General features: G+C 34.9%; 1 protein-coding gene across 2 annotated transcripts in view; it reads right to left on the bottom strand.

Annotated features, from left to right (window-relative positions):
* Positions 1–17,989, bottom strand: part of LOC126816355 (alpha-1,3-mannosyl-glycoprotein 2-beta-N-acetylglucosaminyltransferase) — a 49,084-nt gene that overhangs the window by 12,540 nt on the left and 18,555 nt on the right. For both annotated transcript variants that reach the window (XM_050542797.2, XM_050542798.2), the window contains exons 2-8: positions 14,649–14,805; positions 11,104–11,224; positions 7,210–7,333; positions 2,059–2,173; positions 1,292–1,430; positions 940–1,074; positions 108–198 (exon numbers count right to left, since the gene is read on the bottom strand). In XM_050542797.2, the coding sequence (XP_050398754.1) occupies positions 108–198; positions 940–1,074; positions 1,292–1,430; positions 2,059–2,173; positions 7,210–7,333; positions 11,104–11,224; positions 14,649–14,756 (833 nt within the window). In that variant the 5' untranslated portion in view covers positions 14,757–14,805. The remainder of the gene's footprint in view (positions 1–107; positions 199–939; positions 1,075–1,291; positions 1,431–2,058; positions 2,174–7,209; positions 7,334–11,103; positions 11,225–14,648; positions 14,806–17,989) is intronic.

The following is a 17,989-nucleotide window of genomic DNA, read 5'->3' as shown; positions in this document are numbered from 1 at the left end:
AAGGACTAGACAGCTGTCCTTGTCAGGCCCTCCGTTCTCCACCACTGACAAGGGGAAACCACGTCAGAAAATCCGGATGAACTTGCCACAATAAGAAGAATTCTTACGTTTCTGGCCATTTTGGTCCCAATTCTAACCATAAAGATCTTTCTATCATCCAGCCTAAACCAGGAAAAAAGTCACTTCTATATAATAACTCTGAAATTATAATGATAATGAATATAATAAATATGTTCTATGATTAATTGGATAATATAAATATAATAGATATGCTGTACGATTAATCTGAAAATTTAAATATAATAAATATGTTATACGATTAATCTGATATATACATAATATGATAAAGTTTGATAAATACATAATATTTTATATGATTAATCTGATAATATAAATATAATCAATATGATAATATAAATATAATCAATATGATAATATAAAAATAATCACAGTGAGAGAAATGGGATTTAACGTCCACTCAACACAGACTGAATGGCCGAATGGTTAGCACATGCCCGCTGTATCATAAAGCCTGTCATTGAGTCAACTGGCGTGGTTTCGAATCCCTGGTTGTACATGACAAGGAGTAGGGTCGCCTGTCCAACCTCGTGGGTTTTCTCCAGGTCCTCCGGTTTCCTCCCACTGCTAAAGACCCCTACGCGCAAGCGAATTATTGAAATAAAATTAAACCATATGTTAGTCCCGAAATGACCTATTTTGTGTCGAGTGGATGTTAAACCCCATTTCTCTCTCTGTCTCTCTCATTTTGGGATTAACATATGGTTTAATTTTATGTCAATAATTCGCTTGCACGTTCAATAATTCGCTTGCACGTAGGTGTCTTTAGCAGTGGGAGGAAACCGGAGGACCCGGAGAAAACCCACGAGGCTGGATAAAAATAATCAATGATAATTTAAATATAATCAAAATGAATAGTACCTGGTTCATCGGACACTAGATTAGCTTTACCATTATCATTCCATGCTGACACACACCACAAATGGGGGTCTTCTTTTAATAAAGGATATGTTGCAGAAAAATATTCATAGAAATCTGGTGATATGTCTAAATCATCTGTAACAAATGAAAATATATTTTGTTTCATAAATCTTATACATCTGTGACATTTTATTTTGTTAATTTTTTATTCTCTTGTCATCGCATTTTATTTTTGTTGTAATAGTTTTTAATACTTTTCGGAACTAAATTACTTAATAGCAACTTTTGCGGGCGGTTATTTCTCACATTCCTAACCTTCAAGAGAACAACTAACATCATTCTTGATTCTTACCTTCAACAATAATAACAGCTGAATAATTATACACGAGAAAGACTTGGTTAAGAGCCCACTTATAATGGCGAGCTATTTTATAATATCCCACAAACTTTCTCTGTGGCCATGGTAAACTTATTTCTCTTAAATCTGGTTGCTGTAAAAGAATTTTTCAAAAACTTCAGTTAAGCAAATATGTGCCAATCTGCTCAAAATTATGCTCCTATTTCGAGAACTGTCAACAACATACTTATAAAGTGAGTCATTTTATATCAGAGATTTCAGCTGTGTAATCTTCAATCTTTTTTTTTATACCAAATGATTTTAAACTGACTCTGTGTCACAAGCTGCTCCTATTGAGATCAGGCCCCGAGTTCACAAAGCATTCTCAGACTTAAGTTAAGAATTAACTCAAAATTATTTGCCTTATTTTAACTAAAATATAGCCCTTTATAAAACTTTTGTTGTTTTAACGTATTAAATACATCAATAAGAAAGCATGTGCAAGGTTTTGTGTTTCTAGATCAAAGATATTTCTCATAAACAGTGATTGAAAGTTGAGTAAATTCTTAACTTAAATCTGAGAATGCTTTGTGAACTCGGGGCCTGATCATTTGTCAGAATTGAGAAATATATTAGACATCCAGAATATAAGGAACAAGTTTTCCAAAGCTGACTTAAAACAAATTGATTTTCTAGACCTAGAAAAACGGTTCGATTTTAAACATACAAGGCAGATGTTAGAGAACAATGTATATAACTGTAAATATAGCATGTTTACCTACCTGTATATGTTTAACACCATGTTTTTCTACATATTGTTTTATTACAGTTGCTGTAGGTTGATGACCACAATCTTGTGTGACTATGATTGGAAATTTTTCACCCGATGGACGATATCTAAAATAAGTCAATAAAGAAAGCATGTAATTCATTAGCAAGAGATAATACAGATATTCTTTTTTATGTTTCATATGCACAAACATTTATAATTTAATTTAAAAGGTACATAAGGTGAGCGAGAAAACTTTTCGGTACTATATCCACTTTACGGCAAGTTCACACCAATCTGGGGGGTTGGATAGTCGAATGGTTAGCATGCGCGCGCTGTATCATACGGTCTGTCATTGAGTCAACTGGAGGGGTTTCGATTCCCCGGTTGTACGTGACAAGGAGTAGGGTGGGTCGCCTGTCCAACCTCGTGGGTTTTCTCCGGGTCCTCTGGTTTTCTCCCACAGCTAAAGACCCTTACGCGCAAGCGAATGATTGAAATAAAATTGAACCATGTGTTAGTCCCGAAATGACCTAGTTTGTGTCGAGTGGACGTTAAACCCCATTTCTCTCTCTCTCACATTAATCTGATTAAAATTAATTCAGCTATTAATGTTTAAGTATCTGACACCCCAAAATGCATTTCAATTACAACCTTAATCCGGTTGATTGGCTGGTGATGTCACAGGGACTACACATAGTATATACATTATCTATACAATATATCACTGTCTGTACAATATGTCACTGTCTATACACACCATTTTGACGGTCCAATCAACTATGAGTGGCCTAATCATAATCACCGAATTATTGTCTGGCATTGTTATAGATTAGACACTCACTTGTGAGTGGAATATTTTAGAGTGAATTAAAAAAAAAAGTTTCATGCTGTTGATCCATTTAAGCTGACTCTGTTTAAATAGGCCATGTGGCAAATGAAGACGATCCAAGCAATTAGTGCATTTACCATTAATTTGGATAACCCCATAATACTTGATATCCCAAACAATTTTCTATAAGTACAGTAATACAAATGGTGCCAGTCACTTATCCATATGTTCATTATTTATTAGCGATATATAATAATAATAATCATTTCTATACACAAAGAAAAACTTTTATGATAACTCCATTTGAAACTCACAGTGAATAAGGAATTTTCCGTCCGATGACTATGCATAACAATAGAGCGCCCTCATTTCTCAGCCAATCAAGGCTGGGAATCTTATTACCATGTACGGTTCCATGCATACTATGGGCGTAGTAACTGACGTTAAATTTTGACGCCAAAATTGCATGGACATGAATATCAAATACACCTGATCACACATGGAGTTCCTGATGCCGTTTGGTGAGTGATGAAACTGTCAATGTAATTGTAAAATACCTTTTTTATAAGTAAGTTAAACGATGTTAGACATTATAACCTAATCTTATCCATCATGTGAAGTCAATTAAATATTGTCTAAACGCCAATCAACAAATTATACGAGGCTACTTTATTACAAAAACATCGGTGAACAAATCTAATTGATTATTGGGTAAATAATAATTATGAATAACTGATCAGTAAAACTTAATAATTCTTTACAATTAATGTGTGTAAGATTCAACGATTAGTTGTGGTGTTGAGAAATGTCTGTAGAAAAGTTCCCCCGTAACTTTTTTGGTTCGTTTGTGGGGTATTACGCACACATTCCACCTAGATTGATATCTTTGATCTGGCCACCGTAAAAGATAATTCCCTATTCAGCATTCTTAATCCCACATCGAGGTGTAAATTAATTTATGACCCCATGTCTGTGCAACTTTAGTCAGATTGATTAATGCCAGATATTAACAACACTACACTTGCCATATTATTAATACACAAAGATAGTTACGGTCTATTTCAGAGTAATGATGTCAAATCCACACGCAGAAAGAAAGTCGCCGTACGATGGCTACAGGAAAACGAGATACAGATGGCTACATTTACAAATAGCGTTTCAATCATGTTTGACTTTTATGATACATTTTGCATGACCACATCTTTTTTACTCCTGTACTCTTTTACTTGGGGAAATTAGAACTACAATCCTCTTCTGACGGAAATGTATCTCAAATCATTTGGACTGCACACGATGGTAGAGGGACTATCAAAAAGTCACTTTAAAGCTCAGTTTTAAAATCGCTGTCATGAGAAGAGAGAGAGCAGGGCATTATAAAACAAATTCTAAATTGGATCTTAAATTTAAAAAATAAATTACATAGTCAATTGTTTTATTTAATTAGGGGATTAAGGAATCAGTCAGGCGTTAATGAATGCACGCCGGCTGTATAGGTAATCAAGGAATAAAGATTCCAAATATGCATTCGATCACTGTCACGTCCCTGGCATCTGAGGGGATTAAGTATGTTTTCGATAATTGGCAAAGTTGTTTTTAAGGGAGGTTGCTTTTTGCGCCTTTGTGTGAAAATAGCTAAATTAATTTTAATCAGATTGGTGAGAAGTTGCTGTAAAGTGGATATAGTAACCATTGGCTATACGTACCAAAAAGTTTTCTCGCCCATCTTATATGCATATGTTACAATTGTTATCAATTTACAAAGATACTTCTTGCCAAGATGCGAAACATAGCTCACAGCCGCTAAGTGGTCTACAAAGGTTGTTGCATGGTTATTCTTTTGTAGGTAATAGGAGGATTTAAAGAAACCAAAAACTCTGACAGTAATCATCGGAAATCGTTGAAAAACAGGACTTCTTTGTCTCATAGACATAAACATGGTGTATTAATTTTAACACGATGAGATGAAAACTTTAGCCTCTTATTTCTCCTTTGAAGTGGCAATGAGTCAATTTAAGTGAGAATAAATTTGTCGTCATTAACTTGTTTTAAATTACACTAACCGTTGAATATACATATTAATTTGGAAATTCGATTACAGTAAGTGATGTTATAGACAAATAAAGATTGGACATTATTCAAGAATAATATTGCAAATACCGAAGCTTAAAGTCCAATCTTTATTTGTCTATAATTTCACTTACTGTAACAGAATTAGAGTTCTCAAAAGTTTTATTTGAAAAATGTGGACGTTTTAAAGATTCAATAAGCTTGTAGATGACATAATATAGTATGTTTTAAGTACATGCAAAGACTGGATGTGGTGAGTTTTTATACGCTAACATTGAAATGTTGTCTGTCCAGTCGTCTGTCTGCCAGACGCTATTCCTTGTGGATGCAGCTAGGCAAATTGAAAAATTAGTTAAGAGGATTAGTTGTTTCCATCACATTCCGTTCTTAAAAATAAACCAGAAAATCAGAAATTTGCGAAATAGCAGATTTGTTCTTATCCTCAATGTAGACTTAGGAAAAATGTCAAGATGAGTTCCGTATAGTACCAGTACATTTAATTTTTTAAACCACAGTCATAAGAATTGGAAGTCTATGCAAATAAGCTATATATATAAAGGCAAGCCTGAAGCTGGCTTTTCATTCAAACGTTCACAGAATGACGTCAGTCACGACTATATAAAGGAAATATCTGCACATTCTCACTTAAGCCTGTGAAGAGTTTGCAAAAGACTGACAAGAGTGTGAGAAGAATCTGTGACAGCTACTCTACTCGACACCATATAGATTTCAAATTCTGAAGTGCAGAGGCATATCTAAGTAACAAACAAGCCAACAGTGAGGCTAATGTCCCCCGCCGAAATCCCAAAATAAATAGATGACAAATATTAATTAATCGCACATTTATTTTTTTCGAAAGTATCAAGCAATCAAACTATACACTAAGTTTCATCACTCTCTATCAGATAGAATCAAGATTATCGCTCCTTAGCCTAAGCAGAAAATTCGCACCATCGAACTTAGACAAGGTAATGATATAATAAATCTATCTTCGGAGTTTCATTGCTCTCACTTCATTATAACCAAAGTTATCATGCCCCAAAGCATCAACCAATCAAACTGCTTATCTCTGCTTACCCTAAGCAGAAAATGCCCATCTGCAACTCCATCAAGGCACTGACCTAATAAACACCTACATCAGGTTTGAACATTCTAGCTCCATTAGAAGGAGAGTTATTGTGTTCCAAAGTCTCGGCCAATCAAATTGCTTATCACTCTGCTTACCCTGAGCAGATAATGCTCATTATAGAACTTAGTCAAGGTATTGATGTAATAAAACTATACACCAAGTTCCATCACTCTCACTTAATTAGAATTAAAGTTATCGTGTCCCAAAGCATCAACCAATCAAATTGCTTATCTCTGCTTACCCTAAGAAGAAAATGCTCATCTTCGAACTCCATCAAGGCATTGACCTAATAAACACCTACACTAAGTTTGAACATTCTAGCACAATTAGAAAGAGAGTTACTGTGTCCTAAAAAGTGTAACGGACGGACAGACAGACGGACGAACCCATTTTAATAGTCCCCTGCTTTCTTCGAAAGGCGGGGGACAATTATGTATATTAAAATGGATAAAAACTTTTATAGAACGTGTGCATTGAGAGAGATTCAAATTTTATAGCATCATTGAATAAATTTAAATACATGATATAAAAAGGAAATCAGCAGATGTCCTGAAATATTTCAGCAAACCTCTGATGCATGTAATAAACTAGCATGATAAGGTAATAACTCTAGTGCATTTATATGCATGTATTCAGATTCTCTTATAATCAATTTACACCTTATAATGGGAAATATTTTTACTTCATCTTGATATTTAACTTGTGTTTAGATATGCAACTGGCATGGTGTTTATTTATTGATTGCTATTAACAGCATTGATATAAATGATTCAATCCAACTAAATGTACACCACAATAAAAGAACTGATTATGATTTAACCATGATAATACATTCGATTCTGACATTTCTACACTTAGATCATGGTGAATGGATCTAGGTCCATAAAGGCTTCTTGTAACGAAATGCTGAGTAGAGATATTTAAATATCAAAGCAATCATATAATATTTTTCATGATAGGCTGTGAGAAGCAAAATCCTTTATGAGTTCCTGTTCTCACATTTATAAAATGATAGACTAAATGCTGATTATCTGAATTTTCTTAATACACTATAACACATGCTTTTAGAAAACAGCTACAAATATATTTTCCATAAGTATGTGTTAAATGTCAGTAATATTATTGCATTTTCTTACTTGAGTAATTGATCAAGACTTCTACTAACAGTTACTCTATTACAAGCAAACATCAATATAGGTAATACATCAGCTTTAGGTATATCTTCATGTAATTCTGGTGGAGGAGATGTGGCAGTTGATACTAAAATAAAGACAAGATAAAAATTCATAAAAATACAGAAATAATGAAAGCTAACAGTGACGCTGATATCCTCCACCCCAATCCCCAAATAATGCATGAAACAATCAAATTATTCATCCCTCTGCATAACCCAAGTAGAAAATGCTCCTTATCGAACTTAGTCAAAGTACTGATGTAATAAAACTAAAGCCATTTTAATAGACGATGCAAGTCCAGTAGCCCCAATCAATGTTCACATTTGGGGGGGGGGGGGTAATAATAATAAAAAAATTCACAATCTCACCGACACTGAAGCCTTGCAACAGTTGGCACAAATTAATTAATTGCACACTTTTATTTTTGTAAAGCACTGGGCAATCAAATTTCTCATCTAAATTAAGCCTGTGGAAACAGAAAATGCTTATGAATGAACTAAGTAAAGGTAGTTATGTAGTGAAACTACACACCAATTTTCATTACTTTCACTTAATTAGAATCAAAGCATCAGCCGATGAAATTGCTAACCTCTGCTTATCTCAGATTAAGCAGACAATGTTCATTCATCATTGAACTTGGTCAAGGCATTCACCTAATAAACACTTAGGTTAGACCATGTTTGAACATTCTAGTTCAATTAGTAGCAGAGTTATTTACAAATGGTTCCACTACTGATAGCTTTTGTCTTTGACTACAACCACAGTAGTGGATCGTTCTAAGGACTTCCTTTAAGCAGGTTTTGTAATCCTTTGATTACAAAAAAGTTACAAGCTTGTAACTCCCTTAATTTCCAATTTATGGGTCCAAAGAGGTACTACACATAGCTTAAGATATAATCCATGTTGAAATAAAAGTGAAACTTTACCGCATAATTCTTTGATTTTGAAAAAAAACAAAACAATGGCTACTCAAGATTTTGGGTGGGTCAAGTCACGGCCACTTGTGTACATATAAAAACATTGCTTTGAAAATGTAAGTAAAACACATTACGACAAAGAGAAACTGCTCGGTGTCTATATTAAACATACACTATGCAAGAGCTAAACCTGCTTATTGCAGGTTTTTCTTTAGGCCTGAAATGTTATCTAAATTATTAATTAGACATTAATTAACTTATCCAAACCATAATCAACTCTCGATGTCATCGCTAGATGTGATATTTACTGGATTGGATAGTCGAGACTGTTTTTTATCATACCGACTTTAGTAATGGTGATCGAGGCTAGGCCTAAATTTCAATCACTAAATTCTCGGTTCAGAGTGGATCAATTTGACTGAAATTTTCAGCAAATTCCCTTTACATTATCTAGTTTTTAACTATGAGAACTGTGAGAACTGCCAGCTCTTTATCTAATCTCCCATAATGTATGTTTAATGGTTTAATATTCATCACTGTTTGTGATAAAAGCATTCGTTTCAATACAAATTATGATGATATGTGTTGAAAATTGTTGATTTGTGGCTATTTTTACTTGCGCAAAGCATCAATGATGGCGGAAGTTAATTACCATTTGATGAAGAAATAATCAGCGGGGTAGTCAATGATTGTATGGGAAACTATATATCTCTGTTAAATGTTTTCTTGATATTTAGCTGATAATTTGACCTTATTTCATTAATTGGCACTAATGAGAACAATGAATAACTAATAATAACCCTGTTCTATTAGTTAACAAGTTGTCAAAACACTTATCTTTAATAGCTTCATCAAAGTCAAACATCTTTTTACCTTATTACCACTTCAGATAAATACATTAAAATTATTGGCTTTGGAATTATTCAAGATTATTGGACAGATGTATATCTGTGACTAAAAACTGGTGTGAATGTGGATAAATCGAGGTGTTCAATTGTCAGTCCAGGACATTCCGAATTGACGAAATTGCTATTGAGTTACAATGAACTGGAATTGAGTTCTGTATAACATTTCTACCAGTCTCCAAAAAAGGTGTGGTCAGTGTTCGAGACCGACTGATTTATCGGAGGACTATTGCTTGCCTATTTCACTCGGGTCCGCCAGGCCTTTGCCTTGTTATCTCGCATAGTTAGTGTCCACATACGACAATTCTGGAAAGGGTAGAAATGTCATAGAAACGCAACCTCCGAGTCTCCGATAGTTGACGGTTATTGTTTACTTGTCATCGACATGACAGAAGCTGCTGTTTTTCCAAACAGCCTGATTTGTAGCTGGTTTTTTGTCGGCTTTAGCCGCTTGAACTCCAATCAAGCTGATTGGTAAAACAACAAACCGGCCACTATGGTTTCGGCTAAATTTAACGGGTTAATTATTATTTGTTGATTAAGTAGTCAATCAACTTGCTTGTTGGCTACAATAACAGTGATACCTCGGCACAGATTGTGCATCTCGCTCGGGAATCGTGCGTCTTTGACGCTCCGTATGAATTTCAGGTACCGGTAGATACTAAAATAATAATTGGGTCATACATTTAATGGTTTCGTTGACCAGCTTTTAGTTAAATTTGAATCTCAGTTGAATATAATCCTCGGGTAAAACACCGAGAAACAGTCATTAATAATATATTTTTCCAACAAAATCTCCACTGCTGAATCCTATGATGACATGTGACATCGGTTCAAATTAGGTCGATAAAACGGGGATGCTAGTTTTAGTTTTAAGTAGCGTTTACCGTTATGATTTTTTATTTTATACATATGCTGACATAGGCTCAATTTTAAAATATTGTCGTTATTATTATTGAAAACTATATAGCATAGTCGTACTGAATTTTATTCTAAAGCAATTTCAATTATGGTTGTCACATGATCACTGTGCCGTGTGTCTATCATAGACGAATAAATAAAAATATATTTACAAGTTACGTGATAGACAAAAAACTACAAATTGTATTATGAAGAAATACCATGGTGCTGTATCAGTTTATATCCATCCCAAAAAACGAAGACAGTAATTTATTCAGGAAAATTACTGAAATGAATTTCAAGCCGGAACGTGAATTAAATATAGAAAATTTTCCTAAGGGTGTAGCTGTAGGCCTACCTATTTGTCGTTATTTTTGTGGTAATTACATACAATAGAATATGATATTCATCATAAATTACCAAGAATTATTTTTGTTATATTAAAGGTAATGGAAACTTATAATTTTAAAACCATTTCCTACGTGACCTCATTTGACCCAATTCTGGACTATTGTGCTAACAATCTAGTGCGGGACAAGCCAGTTTATGCCAACGCCATCGCGGCAATCGTCAACGTTATCGCCATACGTCAAGTTTTTTTGTTGTAACTGTTTGAAGTTTACGTAGTTTAATAAGAAAAACCCTAAATTATGTAGCCATGAATAGATTTGTTTCCATTAAATTGAATGACACACGAATTTGATTGTCTTTTTTTTTCTTTTTTCTTTCGCAAGTTACTAAACCCGTAGTCCTTCTGTGATGTACTGGCATGTCAATCGATGATGACAATTTAATACTTAGGCATGTGCAGCCGCTTTATATGTACTTCCTTTCCTCTGATCTTCTGCGCTTCGCTTGGAAACTATAAATATTATTATTGGTTGGGCCTGCGTGTCACCTGAAGGACCCACATGATCATGTGTCACACAGGTCCTGCAGGCCTGTGTTTGGAAAATGTTTGTTTCGGCCACTGGGTGTGATATGAGCGGAATGATGACATAATTAAACAGCTATAGTGACTGATCAATATAGTATCTGAGATTTCTGACATGAGAGAACCAGGTTCTTCAGGGCCCACTCTGGGATTCCATGTACATGAGAGGCATGCATACTCTGTTTTAATTTGTACTTACTATCTTTTTTTAGATGTAGTAAATCTTTTAATAAATCTTTATTATCCTTCAGTTGATTAGTAATTTCCCTTTCCAGTCGAGATAATTTTGTCTCAATTTGTTGTTGGTCTTTACCAGTTTGCTTTGAAAAAATAAATAATGAAATTTTTAATATATATATTATTTTTAAATAATCCATTTTTAAATTTTTAGTATTAAAGCCAGAACGGCCTGCTCTTTATCCCGATCTTACTAAATACATCTTTAATTTGCTACTGAATGTATGCTGATCAAGTAACTCTAAAACAACAGATTTTATTATAGAGAAATCATGAAAATAAGGTTGTCTCATTTATAACAAGACACAGAGATTCAGATTTGGCAAGAGGATGAAAAGAAAGGCGGTCAAAAATTAGTTCAAGGGCGTATAGTTCTTTTCTTCACAACATTAATATAAGACGAAAATATTTAATGTATCATATTTCATATAAAATGATCTACATTCAATTCTTTATTAAATTGTTATTGATACATGTATAAGCATTTCAAATTGAAGCTGTTTATTCTAGTTTAATTGTTTATCTTTTTGTCGATCAGCTATTTTTAATTACTTCCCCATTGACTTGCTTTGATCATTACAAATTTCTCTAGAGATCATAGCGAACCCGACATCAGGATCTGATTGCAAAGTGGTCATTGTGTAAATTAGGTAAAAATTAGATAACAACATCAATATTGATTGAAATATGAGCAATGTCAAATTTCAGTTTGTGTTTATATCACAAAGATTATGGATAATATTGAGTTAAGAGGTTTAGCGCCTTTAAATTTCCATCAAAATTGAAAGCAGAAATATAAAGAATTTGATATTTTGTGTACATTTCTGAACAAACTGATTTTCGACAGCATCCCACCCCTATTATAGCTATATAAGTAATGTTAACTGAACAACCAAGATTATGAGAATTAAAAGCTATTAGTCATCTTGTTGTCTATTATATTTTATACATTAACTTCCATCAAAGACGCTATATAAACAAGAGATTTATAAATTCTATGAAAGATGTATCAAGCTTGGCGCCTCACAGTGAACATTTGATATCAAGAACCATATATACAATATGATAATGACCTAAATTTTGTTATCTAATTTTAAACAAGCCAACAGTGAGGTTGATGTCCCCCTCCGAATTCCCAAAATAGATGACACATATTAATTAATAGCACATTAATTTTTTTCAAAAGTATCAAGCAATCAAACTGATTATCAACTATATACTAAGTTTCATCACTCTCTATTAGATAGAATCAAAGTTATCTTGTCCCAAAGCATCGACCAATGAAATTGCTTAGCTTTAGCTCGAAATGTTAAAGATACATTATGGGAAATTAGATAAAGAGCTGGTATTTCTCACTATAATATACTAAACAGCAAAAGAAACGTCAGTACGATTTCAAAATCAGAAAGGCAGTTTAATCAAATAATTCTAGAAAACGACTTACTAAATGGATCAAAGCAATTTTTTGTGAACAGTATGTTGACACATTAGTGATTAATTCATCAGAATTCCAAGACATTATGAGAAGGTTTAGAGTCTGTACACAGTCTATACATCAGTATCTGGTGTGTCCACCGCAAGTGTCAATAATAGATTTTGGAACACCACAGGACCCACTCTCTGTTCAGCAGCGGTGCACAATTCCCATCACCCGACGCCCGGGACAGGTTAATTTTTTGGTTGGACAGCTGAAATTTTGCATTCCGTCCGCCCGCGAACAGGACGATTTTCAATGACAGAAATTCTTTGAAATTGGACAATACTTTGTGATAGAACAAATAATTATTTAAAGCATTTTAGTTCCAGTCTGCGCAATAATAATAGCCGAATAGACTAACTTCAGTCAGAATAACTTACTAAGCGCACGATAGTTCTACCAGTAATAGGTTCCGGTACTAAAAATAACTTTACTAAAAATAACGAGTATTGTCGAATGACAACATTCCTTACCGAAGATACCGCAATTTTTTTTCTCTATGTATTTTGTGAAAATATGTCTTCCTTTTATTGTCATTCACGGCTGGTACTGTTAGAATTATCCCTGTTTCATGAATTATGAATACCCACACTTTGATTTTCCAAAGGAATCATTGATTTTCTGATTAAAATATACTTTATATAGGCAGAAATGTGAAAAATGCTAACCCGTTGAGAGGTACCGGTAGATTGAATGACATTGTGTCATAGTGGTTTGTAAATCGCATGATCCGAAAAACAGCTATTTATTTGACTTAGTTAATGGGCATATTTTGAGACAGCACTCATGTCTCATATTGTATAGTTTAATTTAGTATTCTTGTATTGTAATCAGTGGCGGCACGGGGGCGGGGGGGGGGGGGGATTTGCCCCCCTATTTATCTGGACTGCCCTGTTTGCCCCCCCCCAATAATTTTAGAAAATAAAAAAACGTATTTGTGATACGTTTCGGTAATCAATACCTTCTCTGGTGAATAAATCCCACATCCCCACGCATATCTGACAGTCTATTTTTCAAAATTTTCTTGGCGAGGTCCTAAATGGACTCGATACTTTGGCGTTCACAAGTGGAATTCGTTGAGGTTCGCAAGTCCGTTCGTTGACATTTTGTTCTCTAGTCGGATAAACTAGTGATCAGGCGACGGACGGTATATGGTCAGATCTATTTATCTCGACGATCGGTGCCTGACAGAATACTGTAAGACAGCATTTCCGGCAGTATGTTTTTCAAAATTTTCTGGGGGAGGACTCCCTACTTTGACGCTCTTGAGTGGGCTTCGTCGTGATTCGCAAGTCCGTTCGTTTGAGACTTTACCTCATCGATCAGTGCCTGAAATACTGCCAGGCTGCATTTCCGGCAACCTGTTGTTCAAAAATTTCTGGGGGAGGCCCCCTACCCCTAGTTAAAGCTCTTGCCTTTGCCCCCTTAACCTTGGACTTTGCCCCAGCTTTGCCCCTCCAATCACTGACGGCTGGCGTCGCCACTGATTGTAATACGGCATTTTCAATACGGCATACGCTTGAATGAGAAAAAACGAGTTTGCAAGGGTAAATTGAACCCGTAGCTATAAAAACAACCGATAGAACAACACAAACTTTTTCTGATATTTTTTTCCTTTTTATCTCTCCGTTTATGGTTGTTGCTGTCTATTACAATTATAACATCCAATACATTATTGATGATAATATGGATATCCGTGTCTACATATAAGCGAGTATCCAAAATAATTGTTTAAATCCCCCAATTTATAATTACTTCTTGTTTATCTAGTTTATATATATGTTCTATTTCTCTTTTGTTACTTGTACTTATAAGTTATAGAGATAATATACTTTACCAACGATTAAAACAACTGTCTTCTTGTCATTTAAGTTAATTAAGAAACCCCAATATCAATGAGTATGGTTTTGTAAAATGGCCCTTTTCCTATAAAACTCCCAAAGTCAATATTTTCACAAGCGCTGATAGATTTCAGTGTTTAGTATAACAGTGTTTTTATTAAGTGGATGATCAAACATTTTTCTACTTACCGGTTCTTTTATTTGTTGTTTAGTTGTGAGCATGTAATATGTAAGCAAATTCCATGACACAAAACAGCCCACAACCACAGTTATTAAATATCTGCGTTTAAGTCGCATTGTTAGTCTTTGTAACTCACAATATCATACTGCAGTCTTTGAAACACATCTAAAATATAGTCAATTAACATGATTTGTAAATTTTTGATGATATTATAAGTATTCAAAAATGATAAAATTAACAGCCGAACATATATCTCCCACTCACATGTATCAGCTTGCTGAAATAAAATATGTATAGCTAGAATTAAAATGATCACATACTACTATGTGTGGACACCTGTCAATAAAACAAATATCTTATTTCTGTGTGAATAAGTAGTAAAAATGTTTTCTATATATATGTACTATTTACACAAATAGTCCGGTGGCGGAAGGGGGGGAATCGCCACCCGAGCTGTGAATTTATGAGACCAAGCTTTTCTAGACCAGTTTTTTGAGTAGATTCCGAATCTGGGTGGTGATCAGGCGTTTGAGGAGGGTTTTTTCGAGATATGGGGGGTCCAATGTGATTATATTGACATAAATGATGATCATTTTATATACTTATTAATAAAACATAAATTTATAGGACTGCCCATCGTGGCAAGGTGGGGTGGGTGGTTGCACCTGTGCATATGTGGGTGGGGGGGTAAAATTGGCAGGAAATGAGTTCACTTCGATTTAAATGATGATCCCCCCTTCAGCCACCGGACAAAAATAATAAACATTTAGTGCTGTGGAAAATGTGATTTTAAAAGGAAAGAGAGAGATGGGGTTTAACGTCCACTCGACACCAACCAAGTCATTTTGGTTCTAACACATGGTTCAATTTTATTTCAATAATTCACTTCTGCATAGGGGTCTTTAGTAGTGGGAAGAAACCGTAGCACCCGGAGAAAACCCACAAGGTTGGACAGGCATCCCTATTCCTTGTCATGTACAACCGGCGATTTGAAACCATGCCAGTTGACTCAATGACAGACCTAATGATACTGCGCCCATGAGCTAACCATTCGGCCATCCAATCCCCCTTAAAAGTAGTAAAAAGATAGTTGTAGATTGCTGAAAATCAGCAGGGTTCATCTTTCAGATTCCAATGTTTCATGCCAAATTGGAAATACAATATTTAATGGGGTTAATCTTCTCAAAGTCCTAAAGTCAAGTCAAACCAAAATCTGTTAAAAACTGTAGCCTTTAGTTACCAAGATTTTCAGAAGGAGGGGAATCTACTTTGACGTAATATTTTCTACTGAGAAGAAAAAAATAAATACAAATCAGTTTTTTGTGCATTACAGAAATAAAATTTGGTTTATAAGACCTTACTTTTCTATACCATCTTGGCTAATGAAGACGGACATATCTCATGCAATGTGATAAGGGTGAAATTTCCACCTCTCTGTCGAATTCCAATTGCCAAGGGTTATTTTACCTGCATGTCAACATGTACACAGGACCTTGCTATTTTGTACAATCCGAACGACTAGAACTTAAAAGCTATTCCTTGCGAGGCACTCTTAGTTTTCCCTACACCATTGGAAAATCCTGGTTAGTGAGCCAGTTTCTTAATCACTGAGCCACAGTAGCTGGCAACAAATTTATGTCAGACAGAAAGAGTCTCTATTATTACTAATTGTAAATCCATGCAATATCATGTAAACTAAACAACAATAAAATCACAAAATTTCGATCTGGTTATCTATGTATTTATCATAACATCTGGTGTAAATACATGTAATGTACATGTACATGTTTAAAGATATGTTCCCTTTGAATACTTTGATATAAATATAATAAATAGTGTCTTCTGTATGACTATCTAAACTTATATTTCAATCTAAAAGTGTGACCCAAGAAAAATCAAATTTCCAGATAAGCCAGAAAAAAAGGGACCCGAGAAAAATCAAATTTCCAGATAAGCCAGAAAAAAGCGAATTGGCTGATAAGCCCAAAAACAACCATTACATAGTGACAACTCAAACCTTGCCATCATTGCATGGCATTTATCACATTTTACACGGTATTGTCACACATATATATAGAAAACATGTTACCTACACAGTTCTCTCGTCTTTATCAAACTAAGAATGACAACCATCATAAGTACACAGAAACCAATATATACATGTACCATGAGGGATAATTAGAAACCACCAATGTATAATTGCTAGTGCTCGCCCATTCATAATCTTGCAAGTGTAATTTACAATGGCAGCTTGTAGACTGGCAAAACAAGTTTCTCTTAAAGAATAGTTTTGCTAACAAATCTATAATAGTGATAGTAATTGGATTGAGTTACAATCAATAGTTAATTCTAACTAAAGGCACAAAAAGCCAGATTGTTTTAAAAATTTCAAAAATAAGTACTATTACTATGTAATTAAAATAAAAGCACATTTGAGTATAAATAGACCTTCATGAAGAATTGGCTGCTTATGACAAAGATAACATAATTACTATTACAATGCAGTGTGTTGTCAGGTTATAAATAGTCAATCTATACTATTCCAAAAAAGTAGGGGATATTTGATTTTTGGGGCATAATACTAAAATATGCAAATGACTATGAAAAAAGTCACTATAGAACCTAACAGAAGAAACATTTCCAGTTACATGTGACGCCCAAACGCACCAATAGCTACCGCATGGAATGCAGGTGATGCTTGGGATCATCATGGGGGTCCAACCCAAGATTTGCACGACTCTGACTTTGAATGTTAGTCATTGTGGCATTGAATTCCAGGGTGGAAACATCAGTTTAATTGTTTTAGTGACCAGAAAACAAATTTTGATATGCGTCGGCTTACCCAAAATGAAAGGTTACGTGCCCTTGGCATGCTACAGATCGGCACAACACAGGCGGTTGTGGCGCGGACGATAAATGTTTCTCAGTCTGTCATAAGCAGGCTATGGTCCAGATACCGTGATACACAATCTGTACAGGACAGACCACGCTCAGGTCGACCAAGGGCGACAACTCAAGCCCAGGATCGATTTATCCGTGCCTTGGCCTTGAGAAATCGTGTCATCACAGCAAATCAGATCAGCGCTCGTCTTCAAACAGACACTGGTGTGAGAGTGAGTGGCCAGACGATTCGGAATCGACTGCATAGGGGTCACCTTCGCGCCCGACGTCCTCGCGTGATCCCTTGTTTGAGAGATCATCACATTCAGGCAAGACGTCGTTGGTGTAGGGATCGTCAACACTGGGATAATCGACGCTGGAGCAATGTGATGTTTTCAGATGAGTCAAGGTTCACTGTTGATTTTTTGGACAGACGTAGGAGGGTGTGGCGTCGTCGAAACGAGCGCTT

Source organism: Patella vulgata, chromosome 3 (genome assembly GCF_932274485.2).
Source record: "Patella vulgata chromosome 3, xgPatVulg1.2, whole genome shotgun sequence".
Classification (NCBI taxonomy): Eukaryota; Metazoa; Mollusca; class Gastropoda; family Patellidae; genus Patella; species Patella vulgata.
Note: the sequence above shows the minus strand (reverse complement) of the source record. Positions and strands in the feature narration are given on the sequence as shown.